Source organism: Wyeomyia smithii, chromosome 2, assembly GCF_029784165.1.
Source record: "Wyeomyia smithii strain HCP4-BCI-WySm-NY-G18 chromosome 2, ASM2978416v1, whole genome shotgun sequence".
Lineage (NCBI taxonomy): Eukaryota > Metazoa > Arthropoda > Insecta > Diptera > Culicidae > Wyeomyia > Wyeomyia smithii.
In genome coordinates, this window is record NC_073695.1 from 101,507,388 (window position 1) to 101,525,521 (window position 18,134).

Genomic DNA, 18,134 nt, shown 5'->3' on the forward strand with positions numbered 1-18,134 from the left:
GGGTCCAACAGAGCGGGGAGTATTCCAATCGACACCAAATATGGGATTTTACCAAAGTGACAGTAGATGAATAATTTTCCCAACTATGAGCAAAATCTGCGATGCTCGTGTCCAAGTTTGTGCTTTTTCGTGGTCACTTCGTATGGAATGACCCATATGCCAGTATTTTTTGTTTTGTTTATACATGCTCAGTTGTGTTTAAAATGGCGGCGATACAAGGAGCGTTCCGCAAGCGCATTGAACAGTTCGCTATGAACTGCACAACAATTTTGGCGGAAAGATCATGGTAAAAGTTCATGGCGAAAATCTTCCGATTTCTATTGTCAGAAAAGACAGAAAAGAACTTTTTCCTTTTTGTCAAATCATGGTACAAGCCTAGTGGTTTGGCTTTCAATCAAGATGTATACCAAAACGAATATTTAAACAAAATTTTAATTCTTCCACAACACCATACAGATAAAAAATATGTGTTTTCTAATTTCTAACATTTGACTTTCTAATTTGACATGTTTGTAGTTTTTTTAGTATCTTTGACCTGATAATTTTTTTTCTAATTCTGTTTAGTGATAAATATTTATAAAAGTTTTTTTTTCCAAGTATACCACCCTTTGGCATTTTTGATGTAGGGCTACGTCTAACCGCACTATATCGAGATAAATACTGCGGAAACCAAGGTGTAACGTTGGAATGAAAGATTTCGAACGGTAATACTGATGTAACCACATGATGGATTACAATAATCAATATGTCGCTGGATTGATAAAATGATGGACAATTTTGTGATTCCTCAGTTATCATTATCATTTCATTGTTAAACAGTGAAAATTTCATAAAAGTTCAAGTTCAATTTTCACGAACAATGTACCAATCACATGCGAGCACTCCTGGCACAGACTTCATGAGTAGACACCAACTGCCTGCTGTGATATCCTGTATAGCAGTGACAAAAAAAATTGACAAAATCTCCCCGTCCCAATAGGTCAACTAATGTTCGCTTCCATGAGCCTAGACTATTTTGATGTCTTGAAGGTGAAGCTTTTTCGGAAAGTTCGTAACCACCTCCACTATCAAACAGTTTTACGTTCTGCTGTTTGAATGTTATTAAAACTGATGTCTAGAAGGAAAACATGCTGGCACAGGCAACAGTACTGCAACGAGCAATGTATGAATAAAGCGCTGGTCATTCGTCGTCTAGCAGTTCAGTAGAACTGGATAATCATTTGTGTGCAGCCAAGCCAAGTAAAGACTACATTGCCGCTGTCGACGCACAGTGAGGCGTGTTGGGTTAATGCGTAGGTATCGTTTTGCGATCTGGATCACAATCGAATTGCCGTTCGAATTGTCTTTTTTTTCTTCTTGTTTCGTATAGTAGCAAATATCAGAATTCAATATGATTTTCCATATACATTTTTGTTTAAAAACTGTAATTCTTCATCGTTATTTTTTACTTTTAGCTGCAGGAAGTTTTTTTATGTGACATCTTTGCCGCTCGGTGATCAGAGAGTGAGCCATCGTTCACGAGACAAATAAATATTGTTTGAATTATTTTAATTAATTTAAAATTAATTAATTAGTACTGCTTATATCATGATCTTTATGTTATCGGCACATGTTCCGATCATGTTCCAGGAACTGTTTTACCAATTCCGGTCATCCGCTTCGGCAACATAAAGAACCAAAATACCCTTCTTCTGGAGGATGTTGAGCTTAAATTGATTTAAATAATCAAGCAAACTAAGAAATGTGATTAGACATAATCGCTCGTTTTGGCAAATCTAACCGTGCCAGAAGTAAAACGAGCTCAAATCAAACAGAACCTCAAAGGGAAATATAAAACTATTGTAGTCCTACGTCAACTATGCGGTCGTGTCTTGGATACCACCCTCTTACTATTTTGTCAGAAGCTCTAAAAGAAAAACCATTTGAGTTTAATTTATCGGGGCAATTGTCAGAGATACCGTCTGCCGGGGTGAGATTGTGCCAAAAAAGGATACATTTTTGTTCCTTAGCTTGTAATGTACACATTTGGGCAATGAGTTTGATCCAAATCACGTCAATGCACACTTTAATGTTTAGTTAACGACTGCCACAAATATGGTTAAGTTACAATAAACTATAATTTTGCTAAAATTAGATGACCTTTGGCCCAATCTCACCCCTTCTATGGGGTGAGATTGAGCCAAAAACAAAAAGTTGGATTTCATACCTGTTAAATGAACAGTAGTGTATATACGAATAATTCAGATGAATAACATGATAAAACAGTAAGTATAGGGGCGACCATAAACAACGTGGACTATTAAGGGGCTGTAGGGGGTTGACCAGAAACTACGTTTTATATGAATTATAGAAAAATGTATGACTGGATCAAATCGATATCTGGAGTAACCAGTTATGAGAACGTGGCTTATGGACAGTCTCTATACACATAGTGGCGTCTCCAGGTAGCTTAGAATGGGAAAACGTTAAGACATAAAGCCTGAGAAGACTTCTCGTTTCAATTATTATGTGTCATTGACCACTATATATTTCATTGGAGATCTCAAAACCACTGGAAACGTACCCACAATCCTCCTTCCTCGCTTTAAAAGTCATCAGTTTATATAGAATAGGTGTACACAATTTTGTTACATTCCATAAGTAATATCAGTCATTGTAAATTTCCATCTAAAAGTTGTTAGCTTACTGTTCTCAAGCTTTAAATCATTTTTTCAAATAATACTATAGCTAGACAACACACCCTATGTAAACAAAACAAATGTTTTTAGTGTATACTGATATAATTTTGTCGTGAAGGTCAATTCCGCACACTGTACCGTTCATTATCGCTTGGCACAATCTCACCCCAAAAGGGCTCGAAAAGTGTACAGTTTGGAAAAACATTGTTTTCTGAGCCAACACAGGTTCAATGCATAATATTTCCTCAACACCTTGGAGACGACATCCTAACGTACCAACTAAGTAGTAAGTTGATGTGATTTCTTGATCGGGTTGGTTTCCCAGGGACATTTTTCGATAACATTATTTGCGCATGTTTTTCACTCTGTACTTTGAAAAATTTTTTAAGTGAAACAGTTCACTGTTATTATTTATATTTCATTTGAAGTTGTGAATAAATTATGTCACGTTTCATGAAGTATTGAATTTGAGGTATTAGGTTCTAGAAATCTCAAGTAATTTAACATACAACACGCAAAAGTTCAAGCTTTAATCATCCAATGTGTCCTTTCAATTCGCACAGAATTTGCTCTGACTTCGCACAACCAATGCGTGAAACGCATAACGCAAAAGTTGTACAAGGAATACATTGACAGAGATCAAAATCAGAATATGTATCATATACACAAAAATCGTAATGTCTCGGTAAACTTCGGCTTCGGGCGAACGATCAGTTTCGAGGCGCTCAAAAAACCGTTCTTTACTTTCGCAAGCCGGTGCGTATCAACGGCTCGTGCATCCCTAAAAATCGTCAGCAATCGAAACAGCCAATAGCGAGCCTTGTTGCCGCGGAAGTTATTGACGCTGGTGCCAGTAACGCAGAACCGAATGCATGTGAATGAAACCAGAGTCATAATTAAATGGAAAATGTTTTGGACTAATCTCATGTTTTTTTTTATTGTTAATGCAGACGGTAGTTATCTTTTCTATTCTCCATATCACCACAAATATGTCTTTGGAAAGATGAAGGCCTTGGCAGCATTTCTATTTCCGTTGCTATAATTATTCTAGCACTTGTGAGTTATTGATATTCACCAAAACATCATATTTTTTATAATCTTAGGTTATTATATATTCCATGCAGCAAAGCTTACCCTCGTTTTGATGCATTTGCGTTGTTCCAAAGCAAGTTTTTGAGAATGATTTTTTCTGGATGTATTAGTTTGAATTGATTTATAATAAACTCGATACTTTTTCAAATGAATATGAGAATGTGGATGCAACGATATAATGGGAAGGTGTAATAAAAAAATCGAAACGAACCGAAATCTGCATTTAATTATATATAACCGTTGTTGAATAAAAATATGGCTTAGTGTTGTTCTAGTGATTCTATTTATATCAGTCTATTTCAGTATGCAATAATTTGTATCATTTCGTTGGACTATTCTTGCGTTTTTCTTTTGAAACTATTTTGTACCAAATGTCTGACTCAATAAATAGTGAATGCAGATTTGTTTTTCAACTTTGCAATATCTTTAGTGAAACAATTTATTTTTTGTACTCCGATTGTCGCTTGGAATATATTTCATGCGTCAAATCCCACCTAATTATTGTTACTACAATTAGCCTATACTAATTATAAACTCGTTACGACATACTTGTCTTGCAAAATCGAAAGCTACCACCAAAGTTAATCCCTATTAATCTCTTGCCTCTCTTGTTACAGCCGTTCGAGCCGATCGGATGCGTGGCGGAAGGAACAAGTTTGGTCCCATGTACAAGAGGGATCGGGCGCGAAAGCTTCAAATCATGCGACAGCGACAGTTGGCACTGCAAGCACTGCGGGGGTCTATAGGCGGCGGCGTCGGCATCGGACAGCTCGGTTCGGACGGTGCGTCGTCGCAACTACTGGCTATCGACTATCACCAGCCGTACTCCAACATGCACATCAAGCAAGAAATCCAAATACCGCAGGTTTGTTTATGTTGAGATGCGTTCGGCAGGCAATTCGGTGAAGACGAACATTGCCTTCTAATTCCACTATCTTTTTTTTCTGTTCTTTCTCTCATCTTGTGTTCGTTGCATTTTCACATTATTACAATCAACACGATGCCAACGCGGTGACATCCTGAATGGCAACCCGTGCGTGCGTGTGCGTGTTTGTGAACTTGATTGGTTACCTAATGGATACAATACGTTTATCATACATATGCCGTATGCGTCCTGGGAACAATCAACGACATGCGTGTGAACTTTACAACATAAAATATTTACTGTTTGTTATTACGAACGAATTCGCTCGTCTGCCCATCATTCTCGCCCTTGCAGGTGTCTTCGTTGACGTCCTCGCCCGACAGCCCGCCTAGTCCGGTCGCCATCGCGTTAGGTCAAGTAAACCCGCAGACGACGATATCCCTGAGCAGTGGCGTAGGAGGAAACGGTAGCAGCGGTGGAGGTGGTGGCGGTGGCGGTGGCGGCGGTGGTGGAGGTGGCAGTAGTAACAACAGTACCGGTGCGGGCACCGGGGGATCCCATTCGACGTCCTCGGCAATCCAAAATCAACTTTCCGGCTCTAAGCTCTGGATGAGCGCCAATTCGACAACCGCCTCGCCACATTCGTTAAGTCCGAAAACGTTCAACTTTGACAGCGGAACGAATCCCACCAGCACAGCAGACTCCGGCAACCCGGCGGATACGTTAAGGCTAGTCTTTATATCCATATTTTTATCACTCCTACATCCCATCGAGTTTTCATGTCTCCCCATAAGAGTATCAGCCATCGCCTGGAATGCAGGCATTTGTCTCGAACTTGATTTAATGATCTCTTTTTCTTGTTTTCTCTATTTCGCGCTGCATCTATCTCTACACGCATCCCCAATCCTCCCAATTCGGAATTAATTTGAAACATATTATCAAAATTTTCAACGCCAATCTGTGGTTCAACCATATCTAGGGTATCACCGATGATTCGCGACTTTGTACAATCGATTGACGACCGGGAGTGGCAGACGTCGCTGTTCTCATTGCTGCAGAATCAATCCTACAATCAGTGTGAGGTGGATCTCTTCGAGCTGATGTGCAAAGTATTAGACCAAAATCTGTTCTCCCAGGTGGACTGGGCGCGGAATACGATATTCTTTAAGGATTTAAAGGTAAGTGATGCGTTTTGTTTTTTTTTTACTACACTGCTCTACATAAATTTTGCAAACATCAATTAATATTAGCAACAGAAAAGTGAATATTTATCGTAATGACGAAAACATACTGTTCCGAAATCCGTTTACCAAACACACCTCAGAAACTAACCACACCAAAACATTCCGCAGCTCTGGCGGTCGTAAAAGTTAATTGCACTGACCAGCGCACTGCTGCCAAATGGAAAAAAAGTCGAGTTCCCTCAGTGTGCAACGGACAAGTTGTTCCGACAAGCCCTCACGTCAAACCTTCCCTATCTCGTTCTCACTATCTCTCCCAACAAAACGCGACGGTGTTCATACATACTTACAACTGGGGTCTGATTTACCGTACAGCTCTCCGCAGCCAGAATGAATGAATAAATGAATGAAAGATCACGCAAAGAGTGTGAGAGCGAACCAAAATAAATAAATCAAATCGAAACATAAACTGCAAGAAGCGAAAAAAAACTGCACAACCATTGCATCGTGTCCAGACCACTCTCAATTTCAATGGCTGGCCTACTCGCCAAGTTGAGCCGAACGCCACTTCACCCGGCGCCCTTCTCTTGATACGGCAACCCGAACGTGTGGCTGCAGAATCAAACCCCAACAACCCCAGCAGCGACAAACAGACCGAAAGTGGAAATAAAAAAAAAATTGTTAGTGGAAATAAACTACCATGACGGACGGGTGAAGAAGGAAAACACTTCGCTACAGAGTACAGACAGTCTCGGCAAATAAGCGTGCGTCGGTGTGCAGATTGCGGAATGTTGTGTTATGATTACAGGCAGGATTGCGTGTTTCAATGGCAACTTTGGCAGTTTGACTCGATTGAATGATGGTTTGTAAGGTCAAGAGGTTAAAACGTCCTGGGTTGGAATTCCGAGTAAGACCGTTAGAGGTTAAGTGGCTCTTGCGGTTCTTTCTTTACACTTTTATCAGTCTTTGTTTTATGTCATTATTTATCCAGTCAATTGTCCGGGCAGTTACGAGACGATATTGACTTGAGACTTGACTAGTTCCTTCTCGCAAAACTTGGATGGTGCGGAACCACATCAATATTGTGCGAAATTAGCAAAGTTTTTGATTCGGTTTAAACCTGGATAACAAATGTGTCTCAGCTACGACGCATCTTTTGTGCAAACATATAATCATGCTTTTTCTCCTATGTTTGTCCACAAAGTTCACTACAATAACCAAATAATTACCAGTACCTAATAGTATTGGTTTACGTTTTGGTACACGTATTAGTGAAAATTTTTGATGAACTGCCAAAACTGTTTCAACTAGTTTTATTGTATTATCACTGTATGCTAAATATCGTCTGAAACGAACAAGCTTGTGGTATCCATTATTAATCTAAATCTCCAAACCAAACTTCAAAATGCATGTTTAAAGTTTGTAATACATTTGTAAAATCCGTAGTATTTGAAAAATATGTTTTTTTTTCGAGCGTTTCACAGCTTTTTTGAATCTCTTCGGCATTTATTTTGGAGTCTGGACTGGGTCAAACACGATCGAATTGGTTTTTGTAATCAAAAGACCCGCATTCGATCCGATAGATTGCTATTAAATCGAATTTAATGTTTTAATAAAAGAACGCAATTTTTCTGAATAATGCTCTCTGTAACAATACACAAATGCCCTTCATTTTACCTTTTATTTAACGGTAGCTCATGTTTTATGTATTTTCCTTACGTATGGATGAAACAAGATATTTCAATTATTACCAAACAAGACCAGATTTAATTTATCGAGAAATAAAAGACCTTCATGTAATTCTCGATACAATCACAGCGAAAATTTTAGAAAAATATGAAAATCTTATTGATAACGTTGAAAATGTCTAGGAATCATTGTTCGGAACTGAACACTACACTCTCAATCTTCGTCACTTAATAATTCCTTCACTTTTCACATCACGCAGGAACGTATTACAATTACGATTTGGAATCATTTTTAAAATTTCGGTACGTCTAAGAACGTAAATAAATTGGATTAGAAAGGGAAGGGTGCTTGCTTTTCCTAACACGGACGACAGAACATTATACCTAGTTAATCGGGAATGCACTCTTTGGGCTGGGCTGTATAAGAACCTGCTTCTGCTCAAACAAGTCGTTTTACTAGTTGATGGTGAGAGGGACGGTTTCAACTTAGTAGCAGCAGGTAGCATCAGCGGTAGTGGTAGCGATAGCAAAATCTGCCGGCCGTCTAGTTCATAGTGTGAAAACAGCCTCATATGAGATTTTCATTGAACAACAATTGTCTTTTTAGAGACAAAACGAATGAATGATTGAATATTTAATATTATATCGTTTCGCACTCGGATATTTAAAGCTTGTTTGCGCAGTGTTTGTCCAATCCCTGTTCAGTGTTGTCGTACTTTTATGTGCAAATTAAAACTCGGTAGCACTTCAACTCCTCTTCTGCATAAAATTTTAGAAATATTTAATACACTCCATTCAAAATGTCAAACGAGTAAAATTTACGATGTTAACACTGCCTATGAAGGCATAATTGTAACATTTGCAAAATGGGTTGTTCGAATAAAAGACCATTTTACGTTTTGACCTTAAATGGATTGTTCCCAATGTGTTCTTGCAAATAGACAGCTCAACTAAACTTAAGATCATGAAGAAAGTACTATTGTATCCATTGAACATCACTTTTGAATTTGAATTTGTTACTTTTGCCGTCACTTTTGGGCTGATTTTGGAATATATCAATACGAAAATAAAGTTTTTCTTAGGTTAAACGAGCATGAGCTGAACACCAGACACAGATCACCGGTGGTTGGATATCAGATCAGAATAACTTTCGAGTTTCCCTGGATGCTGATGTGGATGTAGATGGCAGTTTATTTGATAAAACAAGTTGAAGTAAAGTAGTGTGACAATTATGCGATTATTTACGCTATTTGTCAAAACAACTTGGTATTTTTTTCGACTTTTTTAGAAAAAAAAAACACATTTATATTTTTGAAGATGTGAAACGTACATACTATTTTAAGCTTTTCTTCATAAATAACAGGAAACCCATAAAAAATAGAATGTTACAGTTATACGACCATAGGCAGAACAGTGGATGATCAACTTCTAACTAAAAAAATCTTGCAGTTCAAAGCAAGCAGAGCTACGATCGCAAGGTTAACGTAGAAATTCTTATAGCTGTTTGTTACATCAGTTGCAGTCTTGCGTTCGAGAGGTTTCTATATTGAGCGGTATTCGGTTGTTTTTCAGGAACCGGATGTGAACATTTTGAATTTCAAAATGGCTAAATTTCAAATTTAGTGTTGGATAAAAGTTATTGTTATTGATCAATCTCGAATACGAGTAATATAACAAACAGGCTTCTTTGTAGTTTAACATCATTTTTGCGGTCTTCACTTTGCATACAACCTTTCTTTGATTTCGTTTAGTTAATTTCACAAGTTTACATAGAAAAGGTGAGACAGGATTTCCCATAGGCGCACCATTCGTTTGTTTGTAAAATTTCACTGTCACTGGAACACTTGGGATGAGCGCTGTGAAATCAAAAGGAACCATTATCTCATCATTATTAATACTTTCCCAAGATATTAAGTTTTCAACAAAACCTACTGTGCTCTTGACAAATAAACTTGGAAATATATCCGGCATTGACTTAAATTCCTTGACCAACCATTTTGCTAATAATTCCGTTGGTGTCCCCACTGCAGAAACAATTTCTCTTATTTCATTACCAGGTCTATGAACTTTTTGAAGGACCTTAATTTTGATTTCAAAAAAGACATAAAAATAATATTTTAACCTATATTTCTAATGAACACCTTATATTGTATTAAAGAGTTGAATGTGTTTGAAAACAAAAAAGATCTGTTAACAAACTTTTTTTGAATTGATTTATTCAAAATGTTGGGTAAACTTTTCGTGGAAATACTGTTAAAAGTTTGAAACATACACGTGTTGCTCGTAATTGAGCAAGCAAAGAACTCATCAAGAATTTGGTGGACATTTAATAAAAAAAGGTAAGATTTATGGTACAATTTATATCATTTCTAGAATGTAAAATTAGGATTGGTGAGCTAGTTTGTAATAGCGCAATGGTACCGGCAATACTCTATTTATACTTCGTAGGCCATAACTGGTACATTTTTAGGCACTGCCATGACTGGTACACCTCCAATAACTCTTTTAATAAAAAAATGAAGCCTCCGTTGAATCTCGAATCAGCAATCGAGAAATCGAACACAACTAACTCAATAACATCTGTCCTGAGGAACATACTAAATTTGTGTATAAATTTCGACATGTTTTTTGTATTTTTCTAAGTTTGGCACGCAATTCAAATCAGCATTATAAAAAAAACGAAAAAAATGGATAGATGAAGGCTGGGTAACTAGAATTATGAATGCTTGGCAGCAAGAAAAAAATTGCTTATATAAAATATTGGAACTAATAGAGAAGTGGCATGCTTATTTTTTATCCATGCTTATGTGTGAAATGATGCTAGCCTTCTACTTAATCAACACAGTAGCGCTAATTTCGCATAATATTGACGGGGTTCCACACCATCTAACTTTTCCGTCTAATTCAACAATCATTTGTCCTAATTGTACTCAAACTTTTACTCAGTTTAGCATTTTATAACTTTAATTCACCAACATTTTTTTCGAAATGAAGCCACCCATGTTGCTTGGGAAGAAACCAGAGGACAAAGTCGATGAACTGTGTAGGCAAACCTGTGTGAAACTGGAGGCAGAACAGATACTAACAATTTATACTACGTGAGCTTCATCAATGTATGCGACTTGTTTTTTTTTTCACTATTTTGTCATATGGTTTTATTATATGTTATAAATTCCACTAACAAAAGTTTTGAAAAGATGCCTAAAATATTTTTCTTCCTCTAGAGTTTGTTTTTATCGTCAATGACACTGAAACGATACAGTAATGGAATCATTCCGGAAGTATTTATCCGATCGCCCGGAGGACAGTTCGAATCTACAATTCCTATCGAGAGGAATTTTATTCGCTGAAATTCATGTCATGATATCCAGAATGTAGTAGATTTGTCCGGAACGTACATGAATATTCAATCCTACCCAAAATTGAGCGCAATACAACGCTCACCACCGCGCACCAAATTGCTACATTTATGCCACTATTTGCTACGCGACAAATTGTAAACACTCGGGGAACTCCAGCGAGCGGGATTTAACCGGACTCTCGGACCGCTTTATGATTTCGAGCGAAAAACTTTAGCATTGGATTGCAAACAAATTCACCCCCTGGGTTTTGGTCACCGGTGCGCATAATTTGCATGCATGCGCCGCCGTGCACTTGTTGCATGTAAGCCAAGCAACGAACGGTGCACGCATTTTCCGACTGAATTATTAGTAGTGACGTTTTGACTCAGTTTGTGATTGTTTCATATTTATGCGCACCTTTAGGCCGTCAAAGTTGGTTGGCGAAGCGAAAATTCTGCCTACAATGAGTACAATTCGTGGAAATTAGGCCAATTAGATTTGTTGGCTTGTATTCATTGGTCTGTTGGTAAATTTAGTGGGAAATGTTTCCGTGGATTTTCTATAGTTTTCGGATTGAACCATTCACTTGAAAAAGGTACTAAATAGTATCAATAATAAATCTAGAATATTATAGCTTGTCTTCCTTTTGGTTTAATACAGACTTTGATGCCAGTCCTAGTATACAGGACAATTATGATACTCACAGACTGTAGTAGAGTTTCCCAGCCGAGGTTCGAACATACGGGTTGTTAAATCTGCGTTGTACCTTGAAAGCAACCAATTGGGGTCTTTCATCCAGACAGCGATGTATTCACGTTTTTTCTCTCAACTGAATTTTAAAGTTGACTATGTAGAGTTGAAGTCATGGAAAATACAAATGTAGGCTTCCCATAGAAGCTCCCTTCGTTTGTTTATGGAATATTTTTCCCGGAATATACAGTAGTTTCAGCTCTCAAGTGTTTTGGCAACCCCCATTGACATACACTTTAAAACGGTGAAACATCGAATCACTTTTTTGCTTTGCCTTTTCTGATGATTGACGCAAAATTTTCAAATGTGTTGTGAGTATGTACTTTTATTTGTTTTTTGTTTTCGTTTCATCGTTTTATATATCATCTGTCTCAGAAAAAAATATTGAAATGCATTTTTTTTTATTCTTAGACAATTTTACAATACAGCCTAAAGCTTCGAGCCACATTTTCTAGTTGAAGTTTAGGCTTAATACATACGCTCTCTACAATATTTTCGCTGAACAAACCTGGAAATTTTGCTTTCGAACTAATATACAACACGTTCCATGTTAGCCAAAGCTGATAATCACGAAATTTATTCTCTGAATAACGAACGGGTCCAATTAATAACGCAAGAAAATGTCAACACATAAAAAACAAATCTTACATACCGCGACGCGGCATGTGCCGACACCTTGCGACGAGGTCAAGCATCATCAATTTCTTCAATCACGGAACGCCATCCATCCTTACAGCAGCGCGAATGACGGTGCCCTGGATATGGCGAAGAAAGAGCAACTGTGCACACAAATGAGAGAGCGCAAGGCTGTTGATGCGTAACCTTGACATGTTTGTCTGCTGCAATTTTAGATTTATGCCGGTGCACTGAAATGGCATTTTTCGCAGGATGCCCAATAAAGACAACTTTAACGCGGGAAATAAAAATAAACGCACGCAAATCATTTCCCTTCACTGTACCGTCGACCGTCGACGTCGGTCTTCGTTTAATAATAAATCTTGCCTGCCTTCGCGACGCGACGATTGCATCCGCTTGGAGGACGCATAAGCGCGCTGTTGGTGGCCCGACTAATGAAGGATTGAAATTTTGATTCCTTCGGGCAATATTAGGTTTGATTTAATCGTTATTGGAAATAACTGATGGATAGGTAGAAATGTGTTACAAATCGAGAAGCGTTCTCTATAAGTGAGTAGTACTGGCCTTCGGCATTCGTGTACGGTAATGATTTTCATCAATCCAAACATTGCATGAATAAATTGTCTAAAACGGGTTTGAGGTTAAGAGATTCACAAAATCGACACAAAATTACGAAAAAACCTAACATTTCCGTCGTTGTCAAAACTTAAAATTTTAGCAAAACGCTTCATTGAAATGTTTTTATAATGCTGTTCAGTTTATTTTGAGTTTATTAATGGAAATAAAATAACGTTTGAACTGCTGAGTGCTTACAGAGTAATTCCTAAAATTGACTGCAATGAGATTTTGTATAGTTTTTTTAGTAAATCGGAGAAATATAATTTGAAGAAAAAATTTGACACAAACTTTCATAATGAAGGAAAATAGCAATTAAATCCTCAATAATTTGTTGGTTGTGCTTATAAGAAAAATTGTACAATTTCATATCAGATATAATGTTGATCGCATCAGTGTGCTACCCCGACAGAGGGGATCAAGGCATTTTTCTGATAACACAATTGAAAGCTGTTCTACACTGAAAATTTGACGGTCCATAAATTTTGAATGCCAGCATTCTGAAACGTTTTTGTGTTGTCAAAAAACGGCCGGCTAATGTACCTGATGCTGCTCGCTACAGCTCAATGATAGCTTTTACTAAAGAAAGTACCGCTGCAGCTGCTGGCCCTGCCAATGTTGCTGCTGCTGCTGATAAGTAAGGATTCGAATTTTGCGTTTTGACTAGGCTTGACAATTCTCAATAGTACAATAGTTCGAATAATAAAATTAAAATTTTCTGCATTTGGGAGGATTAGCATTTGAAATTGATCATATCTTTAACTTTTCTCGGTATTATGTTTTCATTTTACATCCGTGATCCCTGTCTTTTCCACCTTTCTCCACCCCTTTTTCTTCCTCAGACTACCGCTGGGCATTGCATCAGGGTGGGGTGATTGTTCTTAGTGCACCCTCTTAGCTAACTAGATAACTTAGCTAACTACCTTGCAACTCGAGAACGAACCTCCTCTGCACTATGTTATCCGGTGTGGTGTCCGGCCCACTCACTATCAACATTTTGCTCCTAGCCTGTGTGAAAGCGGTTTTATCCGCACCCGCTTCCCTTCCTCGTGACCAAACTCATGCAGGTGGTGCCTGAACAGCCATGGTCTGACAGGATCTGAGTCAGATGGAAGTTAACTTCCACATGACGGCTCTCGATCCATCCCGATATCATCGGGATAAGTTGATGTGTCCATCGCTTGTTGCCATATACCGCCGAGCTATTCGACATCACGCGTGATAATGCCGCTATAGCTGTAGACGCTTTCCTGCCGGCATAGTCGACGTGGCTCCCAAATGTGAGCTCGTCATCGACCATCACCCCCAAGAGCGCGGCCTTTAACTCGAGCTCGTTAATTGACTCATTCCAGACTTCTAGTGTTATGTCGCCTGTAAAGTCCTCAATCACCGCCCCCGGAGGGAGCTTTAGTTTCAACACACCGTCAACCGCATTCCACAATGCCGAACCCAGAATGGAACCTTGCGGTACACGTGGTTGAGACGCCTTTCTAGAACTTGATTCTGAAAGTAACTTTCTATAATCTTGTACAGTAGCACCGGCACTCTAAAAAGAGCGCATAGGCTTTAGATTCCCAGATGGCGCAATTGAACGATTGAACAATTGCACAATAGCGAATGCCCCTTCATCACGCTGCAATGCTACTTCTGCCGTCTTGGTGACAGAGAGTATAATATCCACCGTAGACCTACTGTTACGGAAGCTGGTTGCTTGATAGACCGATTTCACTGTCAGTGAATCTCACAAGTCTGTTGAGCACCTTGCCCGCTGTGTCTAGCAAGCAGATTGGTCTATATGCCCTGGTGGTTTCCCAGCCTTCGACAGTAACACCAGTCTCTGTCGCTTCACTTGTCCAGGTAGCGGCAGTCATCTAAGCATTTCTATATGACCGCTCTGAACAACCCGGGGGCCACCTTCATAGCCAGGTTCGAAACTCTGTCTGGTTTCGGTGCCTTACTCACCTTTAGGGAGTTGGCGATCTCAATGAATTCATCCTACTCTTACCGTTTCTCCTACCTCTGCGCAGCTGCCGATTGGTTCAACAACCGGAGGCCAAGGATTTGGCTTGTGGCGTGGAAAAAGTCCCTCAACGATTCGCTCCAACACCGCTGGTGATCGTTTTCCCGCACCTCTGGTCTTTGCTATTACAATCCTGTATGTGTCACCCCACGAGTTCGTGTTGCCACTGACGCATAGTCTATCAAAACAGCCTCTTTTACTGGCCTTTATCGCGCACTTAAGCGTTACCTCACTTACCTTACCAGTCATCTCCAGCTCGCCAGCCATGCCGTCTGCGGATGCTCCGCTGGTCTTCCGACGTCCTGACGACATGCTCAGCCTGCCGTAGCCTCCCGATTTTCGCCGTTTGAACAATTAGTGGTTCTTCAAGAAGCTGATGCAACGCGTGGTTCATTCGCCTCCGTCATGATCCATCTTCCATCTGCACTCCACCACAGATGGAACGCGCTACCTTCCCGGATAGATTCTCTAGGATTCCTCACATTGCGCCGTAGTTTTGGTTAGCGACGTAGGGATCATAATTATTATAATCAGCAACCAGTTATTACATCTTACAAATTACTATTGAAGGAAAAAAGCGAATTAAAGAAATATACAGTGTCGGGCATAAGTTAAGCAACTTGGCGGTACAAAAGATAACTTCTATTATTGCTTGAAGTATAATTACTTTTACAAGTATTTTCAATCCATATGATAGCTCTAATAACAAGTAATTACGCACCATTTCGTAGAATCATGTTGTGAAAAGTTTCTCTGGCAGCACTATTCAAAAATAATAATAAAGTCCTGCGACATAAATTAAGCAACTGGCAAATTTGGTAGACAAAGGTTATTACGTGGACAATTACCACTGTTTTATAGTTCCTAACCTTCAAACTTTATGAATTGATCAAATATTGATGAATGTAGGTGTTTTTATTATCTGCGATCTGAGTGTCGCTTAAATCTATTTTGTTTTAGTCTTGTTTGCATACCTCAAACTACCTAGTTGCTTAACTTATGTCCGACACTGTATATTGGGCAAAACCTTCTAGATCGAAATTCGAACTTTTGAGTTCAAAGAAATGAATTTACCAAAAGTAAATAAGGCTTTGAATAGTTATTTATGACCAAAGCAATCAAAGTTAGCCAATTTGAGGGCAAAAAAATAAATAATACCGAAAAAAAAGAAATACCTTTCATGAAAATTCGTATGCAAGTTACTACGTTTGTAACTTGCATGCAAAGGAATGTTGAAAAATAACGCATTATCATTATGATAAATCATTTGGCTTGCCTTCTGACACCACTCTCACTGTCATTGGGCTTGTTTGTTAGTAAGTTGAGCATAGACGCTGTCGAAAAATAATATCATCAAAACGGCTTGAATTTTTTTTTCTTCTTCCAATTTTCAGCATTTTTAAAAGGGGGGGGGGGGTGTCATAAGATGATAATGACATTTGTAACGGCCAAAGTGTTCTCAAATGCATTTAAGAGACTAATTATTATTGAGAGCACGAAATGTTAAATAAAAAAAATTATCGGTCAAGGATTCAAAAAGGAAATTATAGTAGGTATTTGCATTTCTAAATGCAAATGACCACAATAGGGATAGCCTATTACAGCAACCCACAACAATAAGTAAACGACGTCCAAACATGACTCAGTTAGCCAGCAACTGCACAGCACAGCAGTAGCGTACTTGAAGCGCTAATTCACACCCCATTCTTTTTAACTGAATGCCACTAACCAGTGCGCTAACAGTGAATCAAAAAGCCCGCTCCGGTCGCTCCTTCTGTCGTTGATTCTCCCCTACATGAAACTTGAGTATATACGCAGCACCAGTCCACTACAAGCGACGTCAAATAAGCAATCCTTCCAAGCTCCAGTCCCCCGTCATCCTATTCCTGGTCATCCATGGTGAGCTGCTTTACGAGAAGAGGAACACTCCTTCGATGAGAGCGAATCACGCTTAATTTGAATCAATCACTTGACCATGGCCCAGATTTGCTGCGACGCGTCTCCTTCGCTGTTGTTCTTGTGTTGTGCCGCTTTTAACGTCATCGCCACTCGTTGCGTCGAGGAATTAAATTCCGTTCGCTTCGAAGCATGGCAAATAACTATAATGATAATGATACAGTGTTTTGTTTTGAAACCCAGAAAATTACTCCTGAACATCGTAATTTGAATGTACAGAAATTATGGAATAAATTTTTTGAACCGTTTGATGCTTGCAATTATGTCACAATTAAAGCTCACAGCGGACTAACCTTCCGTCCTCACCCACCCAGGTGGACGACCAAATGAAGCTACTGCAGAACAGCTGGTCCGACATGCTGGTGCTGGACCACATCCACCAGCGGCTGCACAACGGCCTGCCGGACGAAACGACGCTGCACAACGGGCAAAAGTTTGATCTCTTAGGCTTAGGACTGCTGGGTGTGCCCAACCTGGCCGAGCACTTTAACGAGCTGCAAAACAAACTGCAGGAGCTCAAGTTCGACGTGGGCGATTATATCTGCATGAAATTCCTGCTGCTGCTGAATCCTGGTAAGCTTCACTTCCTCCCTGCATTCATTGGAGATGAGTCGGTCTAATGATTACAAATGTGATTTTTCCTTTCGAATCCGTAGAAGTTCGGGGGATAACCAACCGGAAAACGGTCGTCGAAGGTTATGAAAATGTGCAAGCCGCGCTGCTGGACTACACTCTCACCTGCTACCCGTCTGTACCCGTAAGTATTACGATTAGACAAACAATCAAGCGTCTCCAGCACTTTGCCGATAAAGGAGACGCAAGGTTATCTTCTTAAAAATACAAATTACGTTTAATTTCAGGACAAGTTTAGTAAGTTGCTCAGTATTATACCGGAAATCCACGCAATGGCAGCTCGGGGCGAGGAGCATCTTTACATCAAACATTGTGCCGGCAGTGCACCGTCTCAGACACTGCTGATGGAAATGTTGCACGCCAAGCGGAAATGAAGTCTTCGACATCGAATCGGTGGGAAAATCACTCAGTAAGCACCAGCGTCGTTCAAAGAGACCATCCCTCAACTGTTTAGATCAACCTTAAAGCTCGAGCGGAAGTGACGTAGATAAGTGAAAAAAGCAACAACAAAATAACAAATGTGTTCTTTTCGTTTCGAATCCTCACGCAAGTGTGGTGGTATATAGCCTTCTTCTTGACGAGCGGCGTAAATATTCTTTGCTTACTTGTTAAACTATTTTTAACTAATTTAAATAACTACCGTGCGTCCATTTTGAGTAAAAGGTACGTAGTCTCAAAT

General features: G+C 39.2%; 1 protein-coding gene across 5 annotated transcripts in view; it reads left to right on the top strand.

Moving 5' to 3' along the window:
- The window catches only part of LOC129725983 (nuclear hormone receptor FTZ-F1-like), a 341,425-nt gene that overhangs the window by 317,333 nt on the left and 5,958 nt on the right, over positions 1 to 18,134 (top strand). For 4 of the 5 annotated variants that reach the window (XM_055682488.1, XM_055682489.1, XM_055682490.1 and 1 more), the window contains 6 exons: positions 4,388 to 4,635; positions 4,990 to 5,363; positions 5,615 to 5,813; positions 17,137 to 17,394; positions 17,469 to 17,579; positions 17,683 to 18,118. In XM_055682488.1, coding sequence (XP_055538463.1) covers positions 4,388 to 4,635; positions 4,990 to 5,363; positions 5,615 to 5,813; positions 17,137 to 17,394; positions 17,469 to 17,579; positions 17,683 to 17,829 — 1,337 coding nt within the window. In that variant the 3' untranslated portion in view covers positions 17,830 to 18,118. Of the gene's footprint in view, positions 1 to 4,387; positions 4,636 to 4,989; positions 5,364 to 5,614; positions 5,814 to 17,136; positions 17,396 to 17,468; positions 17,580 to 17,682; positions 18,119 to 18,134 lie in introns of all 5 variants that reach the window. The other variant, XM_055682491.1, reaches the window with a different exon arrangement.